The following is a 15,177-nucleotide window of genomic DNA, read 5'->3' as shown; positions in this document are numbered from 1 at the left end:
TGTTGTGTGTCGGTGACACCAAAGACACTGCTAAAGATAAGATACTGGTGAGAGGCTATTGCTTTTATAAGCCTATGTACTCCAGTGCTGACAGGTGGGTCCTGCAGGAATCTGCCGCTGCACGGTCAGGGTACGACCGTGCTTTTGCAGCCAGTGCAGCAACTGGTGTGGGTTGCTTTTGCCCTGGAGGAGGCAGTTCGGCTGTAGTAGATCCGAATGCACCCGTATCGTTTTTGGTACTGCTGGCTTAGTGCTCCCAGTTGATGCCCTGACGGCAGAACGAGCGTCCTGCTACAACAGGAATCCCCTTATGTCCTGAAGTTACTCTGGGAGTAAGCTGGGAGTTACTCTCTAGCCTCTGCCACTGCTGTTAGTTTCGGCATGCGCATTCCTTGCCACTCAGTGCGCTGGGATGGGCAATGAAATTCTATTTTATCGGTGCTGCGCAGGCCCTGGTTAACAGCTCAGCAGAACGGGGAGCAGGAGGAAACGGGCGTGTTTGCGTCTCTGATTTGCAAGGTGCATCGCTGTGCTGGGCTGCGTCTGCTTCCCCCGAGCAGCGATGCGTGTTCGTAAAGCAACACCAAGCAGACGGGTTTTGAGGCCGGGGCAGCCGAGGGCAGGCTCTTCCCGTGCCCGATGGAGGCCTGAACTGCTGCAGCGGAGCTTGCTCCCCCGCCGCGCTTATGGCTGGAGGTTTCTGGTAACTTTGGTGCATGCGTGGCTAAAAGGCCAAATTCCTCATGGGTTTTGAGCTGAGTTTTTACTCAAGTAAAAAAATTGGTACCGACACCATAAATACTGAACAAATCTCATACCAACTCTGGTTTTCATGATATTTAAATATTTATTTAAATTTAAAAATACTTTTCATGGCACCAATGATTTTATGCTAACTAAGGTATTGAATATGTAGAAAAAAGGTACATTTTGAAGGAAATATGTAACTTACAGTATTTGGCACATGAAAGGTTAATTTCTAGATTTTTTTTTTATGAAAACTAAGAAATTCACATTTTCAGGTATTTTTACCGTCTACTGCTTAAAGATGCAGTATGCTATTACGAGATTTTTTTTTTCTGATATAAGAATCTATGGAAACAACATTTTAATATAAAGACAGGTAAAACTAACAGGTAGTGAAACACAAGACGTAATATGGAACGTACAGGAAAAACATACAATGAAAAATCACCAGTTCTCGTGGTTTTGCAGTAAAACGCTGGGTGAAAACTGCAGAGGTAAACTAGGTCTGGCATTTATCGCTATTCTAGAGTAAGCCGATGTAGAAGGTTTCCAAGGTCAGTACTTAGAGGTTGCACTTTGGAAGGATGATGTCTCATGTACGGGGCGTGCGGGGCCGGGCGCCTCGCTGGCAGACGGGGCTGTGCTGTTACGACATCACGCAGTACATCAGCAGTGAGGAGGAGGGAACACTGCATCTTTAACCCGGGGTGAAAAACGTCAGGTTCGGGACTATCACGCACTGCATAGAAACACCATTAACTACGGACTGAGGTAGGAACACTACACTAAGAGTTAATTTTGCTATGTTGCATAAAACAGGCTATCATGTAAAAATCGATCCTCCGTCTCCTGGCAGCACTCGTAACGGCTCCTGCCTGCTCAAGAGTCAGGGGCTGTACGCGAAACCCTCCTCGGCCCTTGTGCTGTAAGAGAACGGCCGCGGCTGCGTCCTCAGCGGCGAGACATGACAGCTTAGGTCTTTATTCCCCCCCCCAAACAGACAGTAGTTAAACGGGACCTCTCTCTCTTTATTGCAGTGACAAACGATCCAAGTCTGGCTGACTTGCCGTGGTGTTGGATCGACCAACGTCATCGTCACGCTCCTTTGCCCGGCGCCGGCTAAGCGGGTCCGCACCGGGCAGGAGCCGGCCTCAGCGGGGAGCGGCGCTCACGCACGCATGCGGTAATGGATGGTGGGATGCTCAGAGACAAGAACATGAAAATCAGGCTTTTTAAAACTGCAGTTATGGCCCCAGCTTACGTAAAATCTCTCCCTGAGATGAAATAAAACTTGCTCACCTGTTTTCACCTGTTTTGTTAAGTATGTCCAACTTCTCAACCAAAACTTAACAGAACTGGCTTTTATTGCTCCCTGTGTAAATAGACTTCTGCTTCCCAGGTAACTGAAGGTCCCGGTGGTTATGACACAAGTACGATGAGTCGGTTTTAATGATTTTTGCTTAAGAACAGATAGATCTAATGGTTGTCCATTGGCTTGTTCAGTGTCACCTCCACTCCTGTAGTTCTGTCCTTATCTTCAGAAAAGTCGCAAAATTATAGCTCCTTTCTCTATTCCAAAACTAGCAATGGGTTAATCTGGTGTTAGGCTTCCAGGCTACAAAAGTGTTTACTCTTAAACCATTTGCTCAACGTGAACCGCTTGGTACAGCGCACCACGGTCACCCAATCCGTAAAGTAAAAAAAGACTTGATTAGATTCGATAACAAAATAGCATTTTGTTGTTAAAATAGACCTTGAAACAGTCTCTTTTTTTTGTGTGGTTTTGTTTTTTTTTTTACAAAACAGGTACAACTTTCGGAGGCTAAAGGTCTTCCTAATAAATCCGACACGGTCACTACCGGCTACGCGCCCAGGCTTGGCCAAGAGTGCCTGGTGTGCTCTCGCCTGCCCGTGCTCTCCCTGCCCTTGGGAGCACCGACGCTTCAAGGCTTAGAAAAAGTGACGAAAGGCTGAGTCTGCAGTGCAGGGCGAGGGTTCCCGTTCGCCAGGCGATGCTGTGCCACGGGGAGCCGGCTCGCGCACCCGCCTGGGAGTGGGGGGAACCGGGGCGTCCCCCGATAGCGCCATGCCACGCATCGCCGTGTAGGAGACTCCGGTTAGCAAGGAGGGATTTCTGCAAAGCGGTACTTGGAAGGTGGTGGTGGTGGTGGTGTGCACAGTGGCGGATTTAATAATGTAACAGTACACGAGTGTTTAAATTAATACTCAGTAGCACCATTGCTAAAGCTCCTGCATAATACAGCATCGCGAGCCTCCCGGCTGATGCTTGTACAATGATGGGTGGCAATAGTAAAATAAATTCCTCTCTTTGCTCGGTGCTTCCGAAGTCGTACGCGCGTCTGTGAGAATCGAAACGGTAAAGTGTTGTGCGGGCTCCAGGGGTGGGAGCAGTGCGGCTGAGCACGGGGAGGAGGAGGCCCCGGGGGCTGCGCCCACCCCCCCCTCTTCCTCCCGGAAAGCCGCCTCCTCAGCCATGCCGTGCTCTGGGTCGGGAAGGGAGGATTAGTGTGTGTGCCGAAGGTGCCCCGGCAGGTCCCACGTGCGGGAGGACGGCGGCAGGTCTCTCCCCAGGCCCCCGGCTAGTTACGTGGCGACTCCTGCCTTCAGGTGTCAATGAGCAGGCTTACCACGGCGCGGACTTTGCAGGCAAACCATCGCCTGAGGGGACAAAAGTATTGGTAATGGAACTGCTCGAACTCGGGGGTCTGGCGGATATCACGGAAAAAGGCAGTGTCAAGGTCGGACTCGGTAAGGACGATCAGGAGGAGGAGCAAAACAAAGAGGAGTCCAACTGTCACAAGGAGCAAACGGAGGACACTTAAAACAAACTTATTCACCTGTTCCGCCTGTGCCGCCCCCAGGCCACCAGCGCCCGGGCACAGGGCCCGCAGCTCGCCGCCTGCCTCCTCTGCCTCGGTCGCTGCTGGCGTGCCAGCCTCCGACTCCTTCTCCTCCTCAATGCTGCACGGGGCCCCGTTCACCTGCCGCGAGAGCAGCATCAGCTCCAGGCTGTGCTCGGCCACCGGCGTGGGCAGCACGCTGTCTGCTGGGCTGTAATTCTCATCAGCGATGACGGCCACCCGCTCGCTGCTCTCGGCGCGGCCACTCCGGCTGGGGGCCACGAAGGCATCGCCGTGGGAGGCCGAGCGCACCGGGGTTGAGTGAGCGCTGTCACGCAGAGACTCCAGGCCTGGGGGGACAGCGGGGGGGAAAAAAAGGGAACACTCAGTGGTATGGAGTGGGGGTCCCTCCCACCACTGGAACCCACCCCTCGCTTGGTGCTGCCCCCAGCCCGGTGTCCCCCACAGGGACAGGGCACGACCCTGGCCCGTCTGGGCACCCAAAACAGTCCACACTGCTGCTGGCTGCTTTTTGTTGTTGTTGTTTTTGGTCCCTTGAGGCCAGCAGCCGCAGCCCAGCGCCCAGCCGGAGCCCACAGCAGCTCCTTCGCTGCAGCTCGTGACTGCAGTGGCGCCGCTCAAACACCCGCATGACTTGTTACCGTCACCGACAGCTGCTGGCTGTCAGTCTGGACCGCAGGCAGGGGCCTGGGCCTGTCGTCAATCAATCACAAACACGTCTGTGTGCTGTAACTGCTCTGAGGTGACAGCCCCCACCGGCAGCCGCCTGCAGTGTGCTTGAGGCTCCTCTGCCATCAGCAATGCCACCCCCCACCTGGGAGCAGGCGACGCTGCCACCATGGGCAGGCTGCCCACACTACTGAGACACGGGTTGGGATGAGCCAGGAAATGCAGGCATAGCAGCGGTGGGGGTGGAGGGGACAGAAATGCACCCTGAGGGGTCCGCGCTGGGGCAGCCGGTGGGTCCCTGCCAGCCCTGAGCTGGGTACCAGGGATGAACTTGCCCTGCGGCACCACTGGAGACGGCTGAGCCTGCTGCAGCCCAAGGGGCGATCCTTACGGTTATCCTTCCGGATATACCTCCTGGCCGGCACAGCCCTCCCCTGCCAAACCCCTGCACCCCAAAGAGGCGCAGTGGGGTCCCCGCCGAACTGGAGCCCCATGCGGGCAGCACGGCCAACCCCGCTGTGGGAGCCCTGGGACAAGCATCTGCCTGCCTTGAGGTGATGACTTAAAAGATGAGCTCAAGATGATGTGTGTAAAGTGAGGGCTGCGCCTGCCTGGCAGGGAGGAGATGTCCCGGAGTCGCAGCCCCATCACATGCAGGAGATTTCCCTGCAGAGCAGGATGCTCAGGGACTGCAAGTCAGACCCGAGTCACTAACAGCTCTGATTTCTATTGATTCACTACTTAAAAAAAAAAAAAAGTTTTACACCCACTCGCGCGTGCGCGCACACACACGAACAACAGTTGTATGAAGAGCTGTGTGCCAGCCCGCCCAGCCACGTACTTGGTTGAGCTAGAGTTACAGCCGAGCTGCTCTTTGTGCTGAGGCTGAGCATGGCAGGCAGGATGAGGGGAACTCCTTCTCCCTGCCAACTCCCCCCCCCCCCCCCCCCCCAAACCCCAAATTCCAAGAAACCCCACAAGTGCAGGAATTGTTTCTTGCGGTTTTCATAGCAAGAGGGGCAGGCTATGTTCTGCCATCGCAGTGTCCAGTGCCTCAGGGAGGGTGGCTGGAGGTGGTGGTGGCCGGGAGCAGCGGGTCCCCAGTGCCACCCCACAGCCGGCTGCGAGGGGGAGGGGGCTGGGCATTTCCCCAGGTGGGGAGCACTGTGCGCTCCCCACAGTGCACCAAAGCACCACAGCACAGTGTCGCTGGGTGCCCTGGCCCCACGCGCTGCCAAAGGGTGAAGTGAAGAGCCCAGAGGCCATCCTGCCTGCATTCCCCAGGGCTTTGCAACCTCTTGCTTGTAAATACTCCCCAGATGCCTCTAGATTGGATCGGCTTAACACAAGTGCCACTGCGGGCACTGAGCATGAGGGGCAGCTCAGGCAGTAAGCGCAGCGGAGGAATAAACATGTTCTCACCCCGACAGCTATGTCTGCTGGTGTGTCACAAAGCTCATGTGAGCAACCCCTCGCTGCACCCACTGCATCCTCTGTGTGTGTGTGTGTGTCCACTCATCACTCCAACGAGAGCAGTGCCAGTCCCCCCCAGACCCAAACCGTCCTGCCACCTGCTTGCTCCACGAGACTGATGTAAAAAGCTAGAGAATCTGGGGAAAGCTGGGGCCAGCCCTGAAAGCAGAGCTGCTTGGTGGTAATAAGGACCCAGGGTCCAGCCAGCACAGGAGACCCCAGCCCGCTCCCTGCGGCACACGTCCTGCATCCCACATTCCTGCATCCCACATTCCCTCACCCCCAGGGCTGCAGTCATGGGGAGCCCTCGGGGACACTCCTGCTGAAGAAGAGCCCAGACCCCGCGCAGCCCGGTGGTGCAGCATTACCTGGCACGGGTGCATCCCCGGGGCTGTGTGGAGCATCGCGGCTGCGGCTGGGGAGAGCCGGGAGGAGCGGCAAAGCCCCCAGAGCCCGGGCCAGCAGCCGTGGCCCCAGGGCCAGCACCCGGACCCTCACCTCCCGGCAGCAGTGGTTGATGAGCCGCAGGTGGACGCTGACTTTGGTTTTAATCTTTATCAGGCACTTCACCATGGTGGCATGGGCAGCGGCTGGCCTGGCCTGTGGCACAGGACACCCGCGTGGACTGCGAGGGGGCACAGGGACGGCTGCTCACCCACTGGCACGGCTGACGCAAGCGGGGCTGGTACCGCTGGCCCTGGAGTCAGGGCTATTTTGGGCTCCCACGTTTCCATGGGACCGAGCTGAAGTAAGAACGAAGAAAAGCAGCTGCTGGCAGGGCAAGAGCTGCTGGGGCAGGGGTGGTGCTGGGAGCCTGTGCCAGCTCAGGGTAATTTATTGCGGGAGGCTCTTGCTGCTTCGCAACGGCACACATGGGAGGCGGGGAAGAGGGTGCTCACATTTACCAGGGCAGCAGAGGTGACCCTGTCTGCAGGGCTGCTGCAGCTGCCAGGCATGCTCCCACCCCAAAAATCAGCACAGACGTCAGCCCTGGGCTTCCTTGATGGAAAGAAATCCCTTTCCTGCTCCGAGGGACCTGTCCCTTTGGGCAGGCAGTGTTTCTGTACCCTGTCCCTGCCCGTAGCCCAGGCAGCAGGATCAATGTGGCTGTGCCAGGGCAGGGGCTGGCCCCGCAGCCTGTTTGGGAGCAGGGCACGACCACAGGGTGCACTCCCCCCGCCTCGCCCCACACTCCCTGCTGTCCCCGTTCCCTTGTCCACCTCCCAGTTTTCCAAACCTCTGTGCATTGTCACACGGCCCCAACGCACACCAGCAGCACCTACCACACACACTGCTCTCCGTCACCCCAGCGTCACCAGGAGTCAGACACTGCCATCACCAGCGGGTATCACAGCCACTGCCAGTGGCACAGCCACAGCCCCCAGCACTGTCCCCAGCCCTGCGGGGCAGCCCCAGGGCTGGTCCCAGCATTTTGTCCTCTGCCAACCCCCCTTCCCAGGTGCATCCCACCCACGCACAGCCCTGACCCTGGCTGCAGCTCAGCCCCAGGATGGGGGTACCAGCCTCCCTGCCGCAGGCTGCCACAGCGATCCAGCCTGGCAGACTGGCAAGCCATCGGCGGTGGCCATCGGCTGGCCAGGAGCAGCTCCCAGGTGGGTGACAAGTTCTTTTGCAGACCAGCTTGCTCCTGCACACGGTCAGACCTCAGCCCTGTGACTCTCAGTAACACTGTGCTCTGTTGGGACCCTGCTGGGTGCTGGTGTACCTCTCCAGGCAGGTTTGCTTTGCTTTCAAACTGGGGCTGTGTTTGGAAGAGCAGAGCGAGGCACGCCAGCATGCGCAGGACGGGGCTGTCAGGGTAACTTCAAAGCAGGGCTCACTCACCTCTTCCCTGGGTCAGAGCTATCAGGGCAATGTGGAGCCTTTTGCTGAATTTCCAATTTAATCTAAATTAACAATTTCTGAGAAATTCTCCTCTGCTTTGCTTCTGCACTGGAAACTTCTGTCCCACAACCAGCTCTCCACTTTGCCTGGGCTCAGCTATTGATGCCAAACTGGCCCTGAGCCACAAGAGCAACATCTGTTGCTGTCAAGCCTTGCCGTAAGACCCTGGGGACACATCAGGGACCTTCCCTGCCCCGGTGTCCCCACATCAGCATCAGGGGGTACAAAAATCAGCTGGATGTGTGTCTGCTTTTTTGTGTGTGCATGTGTTTGCATATGTGTATGTGGGTGCACGTGTGTGTGTGCAGCTGTGTGCATGTCCCCAGCGCTGGGGCTGCCCCGGCTCCCGAGCCCCAGGGAGAGCTGCCCCATGCCCTACCTTCCATGATGGAGATGTGCACGGCTCTCCTCCGGGTGCGGGGCACGCTGCTCAGGCGGGGGCCATGGGTGATGGAGGGGCAGCTCCGGCTCGGCACCAGCCCTGCCCTGGGGACGAGAACAGGGACGGTGTCAGAGCCCCGGGCATGCGGCAGCTCTCCCACTTCAGTCCTGCGGCTCCCTCCGCCACCCCAGCGAGCCGGGTACTGGACCCTTGGGAGGCCCCGGCCCCGCAGGCTGGACCGTGCCGTGCCACTGCTGCCAGGCTCTTACCGGTGAATCTCGGGGGGCTCCCTCTTGATCTTGGCGCTGGACTCCATCACCTCCTTTGCAACACGGCCACTGCAAGCAGTTGAAGAACAGCAACCGTGAGGATGTGACCGCCACACTGGCAAGCCGTGAGCTCCCCCCGTGGCACACCGTGCCCCGGCACGGCCTAGCCCCCTCCCCACGCACATGGGCTGGGAGAGGGGGGTTCTTGCCGCAGCTCCAGGGGAAAGCAGAAATATTTGCTGGAAATAAGGGTCGTGGGAAGAGCAGGGATCTCTCTCATCTTGCAGAGATACGAGGTCCCAGGTCCAGGCTCTCGCTCCAGGGCCAGGGAGGAGCAACACCCCCCAGGAATTTAGGAATTGTGATGATTCGTTTCACTCCTTGTTCTCAAAAACCAAACCCAAAAGCCCCCTGTCCTCTCCCCTCCTCCACTCCTGTCCCTCCAAAAATCTGCTGTTCTGGGGCTGGAGAGAGGGATGTCAGCTGTGAAACAGAGAAAGAAGTGGTGATGGCCTTGGCGAGGCAGCAGCGCTGCAATGGGAGGACCTCCAGCGACAGGAGGACCCTTAGCAAGTCCTCAGACTACTGCAGCCCTGAACTGCTCCCCACAGCACAGCCAAAGGAGCATCCGAAAACATATCCAGTAGCTGCTACTTACTGTCATTATTTACCTGTATCGGAACCGGCTTCCCTTGAAGAACAAGTTGCTGCTGGACACTGTCCGGACCTGGCTCGACTTCTCCAACCTGCAACAGCACCAAGAGCTGCATGAGCGCCCTGCATCGCCAGCCAGGTGCTGAGCACCCGGGCAGGGTACAGCCCCCAGCACCGCTTCATGGCAAAGCTTTCGCCTGGTTTTGTTCCCAATGCACTGCGCCGGTGACAAGGACTGATTGCTCTGCTGATGCCCTTACAGCATCATCCCCGCCAGACTGACCCCCAGCCTCAGAGGGAAGGAGCCGCACGCTGCTGGCAAACAGCAACGAGGCCAAATTACAAGAGCAACGCCCCGGAGATGCAAAACACCACCAGGAACGAAACAAGCCGCCGATACAGGGTCCACTGGGGCCACCAGCGAGTGCCTGCATATGGGAGCTGCACAGCGCTGAAGCTCTCCAGAGGGCTAAAACCCTCGCCACAACCTCTGCATCGCAGGGGTGCAGGAATCAGCCCGTCCCAGGCAGGCTGGCACTCACTGGGGTCAGTCTGGCCAGCGATGGGTAAAACCGCCAGGAAGGACAGTCCTATCTCCTCCTCATCCCACGGGAGCTGGTCCCTCGCCCCGGGAGGAGCCCGGCAGCACCTTGGCCGAGGCCACAGTCCACTCCACCAGGTGCATAATCCAGCGGTAATTTACTGACATGATTAATCATAAAAAGATTTGTAAAGCAATAGTGCAATTTCATTTCATGTTAATATAATGAGAAATGAAACCTGCTGATTGCAGCTGCTGATTGCAGTATTCCCAAAGAGAATACATCACACGCTTTATCTTGCATCTTACTGATTAAAATAAAACTCATTACAAAGCACAAAGCAGGCTATTTTTAAGTACAACATGAGCAGGGTGGTAAAACCAAACCATTCCACCTGGCACCTCCCTGGTTTTTGGGCAGACAGTCCAGCCTGCGACCTCTCCCTTTCTGTTTGACAGCCCAATTAGCCAAACCAGGGGCAGAAAAGCTGCCTTGGTGGCCTAGGGAACTAGGGAGCCCAGAGCTCCTGGGGAAGGACACCACCTTCCCTGTCCTCCCCAGGCAGGAGGCCCCACTGCCCAGGTGAGACCCCCAGCCCAGAGGTCCCCCAAAGCCAGGCAGCTGCAGGAATGGTCCCTCAAGCCACTGTCCACAGCTGCCCAGGCTCACGGCTGCAGCCCACACTGCATGTCACCTCCCTGGCCCCTTGAATATTTCACATGAATAACTAACTTGTTCCCAAAGAGCTTAGAAGCAGATTATTTCTGAAAGGTTTTGAGCTTTCCCCATTAAAAGGCAGGCTTTTCTAAAGCACCCCGGGGCACCGGTCTGACTTCAGTGGGGATTTTAGCGCCAGATTCAGCACAAACAGACCCTGTGAAGACATTTTTGAAAATCCACCCTTGAATTTTAGGTCAGAAAATATTCCCTGAATTTTGCTGGCGTCTGCCCCTGCTGCCTCCCACTCCGGCTGCTCACAGTGCCTGAGCATCCGCACACACGGGCCGGCTCCAAACAAGCTGCCATTAACACGGAAAATGCTAAAACACCTCTGCTGTTGCAGACAGGACGTGCTCCGGTTGCTCAGCATTAAAGGCTTAATCTCCAAACAATTAGTTTTAATCTCCTGATTAAAGGTTCGCTGCAGAGGGACGAGTGCGGGGCGGGGGGGCAGGAGGGACCCCGTGGGCAGAGCCCCCAGCCCGGGGGCACCGGCGCTTTTGGTGGCTGGTGACTCTGCTGGGGCCACCGGGACAGGGGTGCCACGCGGCTGGTGACAGCCAGTGCCTGAGCCCCAGTACCTGGATGGAGCCCTCGGGCAGCTGCTGTGTGGGGCAGCACCAACCCACGGGGAGATGCAGAACACACCACCGTGCACGCCTGGGTGGCCTGGTACTTACTTGTAGAAAGCCTGGTTTTCTATCCCACACTTCCAGAGGTGTTTGCAGGCTTCTGGTGTTGGGGCAAAATATGTAAGAACAATTTTCTTTTCCTAAAGGAGAAAGACAAGGAGTTGGTAGGAGAACAAGCAAGTGGTGCCCACCGGGCAGCATGTCGGGAATGCGGACGGAGGCCAGAGCAGTGCTGACACGGGGCAGATCCTCCTCCAGAGCCGCTCATGATGCGGGGAGACGTTGGAGCACCGGCCCACACCTCAGCACTGCACCTCGCATGAGGGATGGGCAGACGTGAGCGCCAGTGACCTGCCACCCACCTCCTCCAGCTTACCTGCCTTTTTGAATGTCCAGAAATACATTTTTTAAAAAATCATGCTGATGGCTTGTGTGGGAGCCATTTTCAGCCAGAGGTTTTCAGGCTGACTTAGCTAACCAGGGCTGACCGAGCGGGATGGCAGTAACAAATAACCACAATAATCCCAAATGCAGCACGTGGTTGTGGCGGGCAGGCATGGCAAGAAGCTGCGGGAGGTCCTGGGCTGCTGCTGAAGACAGAGCCATCACCATGGCACAGCCCAGGGCTAACCCGGGCTGCAGGCTCTAGTGCCCAGAGCAAGGTGCCAGCGGGAGCAGGGAGCTGACCCCAGCGCTGCCACTGAGCTGCAGGCCCTGCCACCGTGCCCGTGTCCCTGCACCACAGTCACAGGGTGACGCTGCTGCAGGCTGCAGCCTGCCAAGTGCACGGAGAACCTGCTGAAGCAACGACCACAGCTGCGCTCGGGAAGTCCCACGGGAAGGGAAAGCACTCACCTCTTTCTGACTTACATATAAATAGAAAGTCTTCCCTTCGAATTTCATTTTGGTCACCTCGTTCCTGAAAGGACAAGGACAGGCAGGTGAGAGGCTGCGTGGAGCCCACCGCAGCCCGGCTGGCTCACGGGCACAGCCCCGGCCAAAGCGCTTGCTGGAAGCTGCAGGTCATGAGCTGGTGCTTTGGGAATGGCAGTGGGGCAGCCTCAAGACCCTGTTTTCAGTCCCTGGGAGGTGCCACAGGGTGGTGAGAGGAGCCCTGGCTCAGAAACCAGCAGCTGGAAAAGGGGGATGCCCTGGGGTGAAGCTGACGGTCAGCGGGGCATCCCAGAGTCACTGGGACCTCCTCACAGGGGCACTGGCCGGGTGGCAATGCCAGCCGTGAGGGACACACCGGCCAAAATCTGAGATGCAGCAAAGACTGAGAAACAACACAACCGGGTTCAGAGGGGCTGGGGGGCTTTCGGGGGACTCAGCCAATATGCAGATGATGCAGGTTAATGTTGACAATTGTAGAAAATAAGAAGTCTGGGGGCAACAACGCAAATGGAGAGAGAGTGCAGCTCACACGGGAGAGCCCTGTGGCATGCTGACCAGCAGTGGGCTTAGGGGCCAGGGTAGGAAAGTCCTTAGAGCCAGCAGCCCAGCATACAGCTGCAGCAACGGAGGCAAACAGGCTCCTGGGCTCCTCCAAGGGCAGGACAGAGCAAGAAGTGACCCCCTGAGTGCACACCGCAGGCTCTGTTCAGCACCGCTCTCCCCGTCTCAGGAGAGACCCGCTGCCCCGGCAGCACAGTGACCACACGGCACCCTGAAGGGGACCTGTTTTCTCCCCTGCTTCTGAGATGGACGCAGGCGTGCAAGCTCACAGGTGCGCTGGTGCAAGCATGTGCAGGGTGCGGGACAGGTTTTCCAGCTGCCGCAACATCGCTCCCCTCTGTGTCCTGTGCTCGGACCCTGTCCTGGCTCAGACATGGGCAGTGGGTGCACTTACCACCGTCCCTTACAGGCACATCACCCCTACCCCAGTGCGGCGTGAGTGCCCAGGGAAGGCACCCAGCGTTGGGATCACCCATGTGCCTCGTCTGCGGGAGCTCACCCAAGCATCCCTCGAACACCCCAGGGCAATGCGGGGCACTCATGGCCCCTGCCCCACAGCACCATGCACATCTCACAACTGAGCGAGCAGAAGCGAACTGGCCAGCACGGCTCCAAGCAAGCAGGGCACCACAGGTGATGCCAGGGTGGGAACTCACCACTTGATGAAATGAACTCTCTTGTTTCCCTGCAGAACAACAAAACCAAAGGGAGTGAAGGCCAAAAACGCCGCGTTCCCTGACACATCCTGGAAGAAAATAGTGGTTTCTCAGCAAAATGTTGCAGAGCCGGAAAAGCTTATACGCTATTGGCAACCCTCAGCCCTAAAGGCAGTCACGATGCAGAATCCTCCGCACCGACTCTGCCAGTGGGATGCTCCTGGCAGGTTCACCCGGACCATGGCACCCTGCACACACAGCAAAACCCACAGCCGAATAACAGGGCAGCTGGTCCAGCAGCACTAACAAGGAGAAAACACAATACAGCTCCCAGCCCCAACAGTCCCGTCTGCTTACCAGTGAGGAATAAACAGTGAAGGCAGTGCCCCACCAACCCTTTCACTAGTAATTAAACTAGAAAATTGTAAAAACCTGTTACACTTGACTCCCTCAGAGTCCTGCAGAGCCAGTGCAGCTGGGCGGCATTGAGACAGTTTAAAACCAATAATTAGTGTCATGTATGGAGCAAGGCAGCAGTTTAACTTAATCATAACGTCTAGACTCCAGGGAAGTGATCATTAACTGCACTGGTGTGCACGGAAAAAAACAGAGATATGCTGAATTTTAAAAATATTATGAAACAGTTGTGGCCACTCAGTAATTGTTAGATTTGCCCTGACTTTTATTTGGCCAGCAGACATTCAGGTGGCTTTCAAAGGATGCTGAGCCGAAGGGAAGGTGCATGCCAGGCTCAGGATTTCTGGTGCACTGGGCAGGAAAAGCAGGAAAGGACTTTTACAGGGGCAGTTACAGAAGAGCGATATATGTCCGGTGTCTGCGATGTTTTCTCAGGGGAAAGCGTGGCATGGGGTGGATGCAGGGCAGCTCTGGTCACCGCTGGGACGCCCCATGCCCAGGATCTCCCCAGCTCAGGGGTACAACTCTCCCCCTCTGCTTCCAGTTGTGTCCTTCCCTGGCTTAATCGAGAGGTGAGACATCTTCTCTGCTGTTTGCTTTCCACCCCAGGATGCTGGAGCTCGGTTACTCTGGTGGCACGGTGCAGGGATGGCAAGGAGCCAGTGTTGTGATGAGATCTTCCAAATTTGAGCAGAGAACAAATTGGTTTTAAATGCAGATTAGATCAAAAATCCATCTTAATCTGTTAAGGGTGAATGGCCAAAAGCAGAGACCCCTGAATCTCAATCCAATGCCCTGCACAAGGCAAGATGTAAATCCCCAAACTCATCGTGTCTAAGAAGCAGCAGCCCTGTCTTGCAGAAGAAGGAAGATTTCTGTGCATCTTTGCAGAAAGCAGCCCATGGGTAATGCACCAGCCTGGCAGCAGCTCCTGCAGCTCAGGCCTGGGCTGCCCAAAGCGCTTTGGCTCTTTCCCGAATCAAGGAAAACCTTCAGGAAAGGGAGAAGCAGCATTTGGCAGACGGACGTACCCTCCTGGCGGGTGCGAACCCTGCTCGCCCCTGCACACCACTGACACACCAACCCACTCAGTCCTGCCCTGGCTATGGCTGACGCTGCAGCCGCAGGCAGCGAGTGGGGTAGGTCGGAGATTAACAGGGTGTCGGGCTGGAAGCTGCATGGTTTTGGAGTTGCAGCTTTGGGATGGGAGGAATGGGGCCGAGCTTCCCCTGGTTGGGGTGGAGGGGGGAGCTGGGGAGCAGGGTGCCCCTGGGAAAGGTGGGGGATGCTGGGGCTGAGGATGGGGAGCTGGGGGTGCAGAGGCTCGATAGGGGTTGGGGATGCTAAATGGGGCACAGCACCCTATAGGGAAATAAGAGCAAAGCACAGACCCCCCAGCACCGGCGCTGAGCTAGACGAGCCAAGCATCGCTCCCAGGGCAGCACGGCCCAATCCAGCCAGCAACACAGGAGAGCTGAACCGGTGCGGTGATTCAGCTCCGCCAGCCTGGCAACCTCTTTGGCAATCACAGACTGCCAGTAAACGGAACACCTCCCCACCCAGGCCAGGTGTATTTACTGCGATTGTGTATTTACGTGGCATATTCCAGTTAAAGGCCCCGGGGGACCACAGAGCAGGCACTGCCCTTAGAGTAAAATTCTCCGTCTGCTTTGCATCCATCTGCATGCGATGGGATTATAAGGGACCAGAGAGAGCCAAATGCAATGACATCTACAGTCAATAAAAAGCATTTCAAACAGAAAACTGGATTACT

At 56.7% G+C, this 15,177-nt stretch overlaps 1 protein-coding gene across 4 annotated transcripts in view; it reads right to left on the bottom strand.

Moving 5' to 3' along the window:
- Positions 1-833: 833 nt before the first annotated feature.
- The window catches only part of FRMD5 (FERM domain containing 5), a 127,191-nt gene continuing 112,847 nt past the window's right edge, over positions 834-15,177 (bottom strand). Inside the window, exons 8-15 of one of the 4 annotated variants that reach the window (XM_076348176.1) lie at positions 12,987-13,075; positions 11,731-11,794; positions 10,924-11,015; positions 8,999-9,073; positions 8,328-8,396; positions 8,056-8,162; positions 3,606-3,958; positions 834-3,426 (exon numbers count right to left, since the gene is read on the bottom strand). In XM_076348176.1, coding sequence (XP_076204291.1) covers positions 3,379-3,426; positions 3,606-3,958; positions 8,056-8,162; positions 8,328-8,396; positions 8,999-9,073; positions 10,924-11,015; positions 11,731-11,794; positions 12,987-13,075 — 897 coding nt within the window. In that variant the 3' untranslated portion in view covers positions 834-3,378. Of the gene's footprint in view, positions 3,959-8,055; positions 8,163-8,327; positions 8,397-8,998; positions 9,074-10,923; positions 11,016-11,730; positions 11,795-12,986; positions 13,076-15,177 lie in introns of all 4 variants that reach the window. The other 3 variants (XM_076348178.1, XM_076348174.1, XM_076348175.1) reach the window with 3 other exon arrangements.

Source organism: Aptenodytes patagonicus, chromosome 10, assembly GCF_965638725.1.
Source record: "Aptenodytes patagonicus chromosome 10, bAptPat1.pri.cur, whole genome shotgun sequence".
Classification (NCBI taxonomy): domain Eukaryota; kingdom Metazoa; phylum Chordata; class Aves; order Sphenisciformes; family Spheniscidae; genus Aptenodytes; species Aptenodytes patagonicus.
This window is presented reverse-complemented; position numbering and strand designations above follow the sequence as displayed.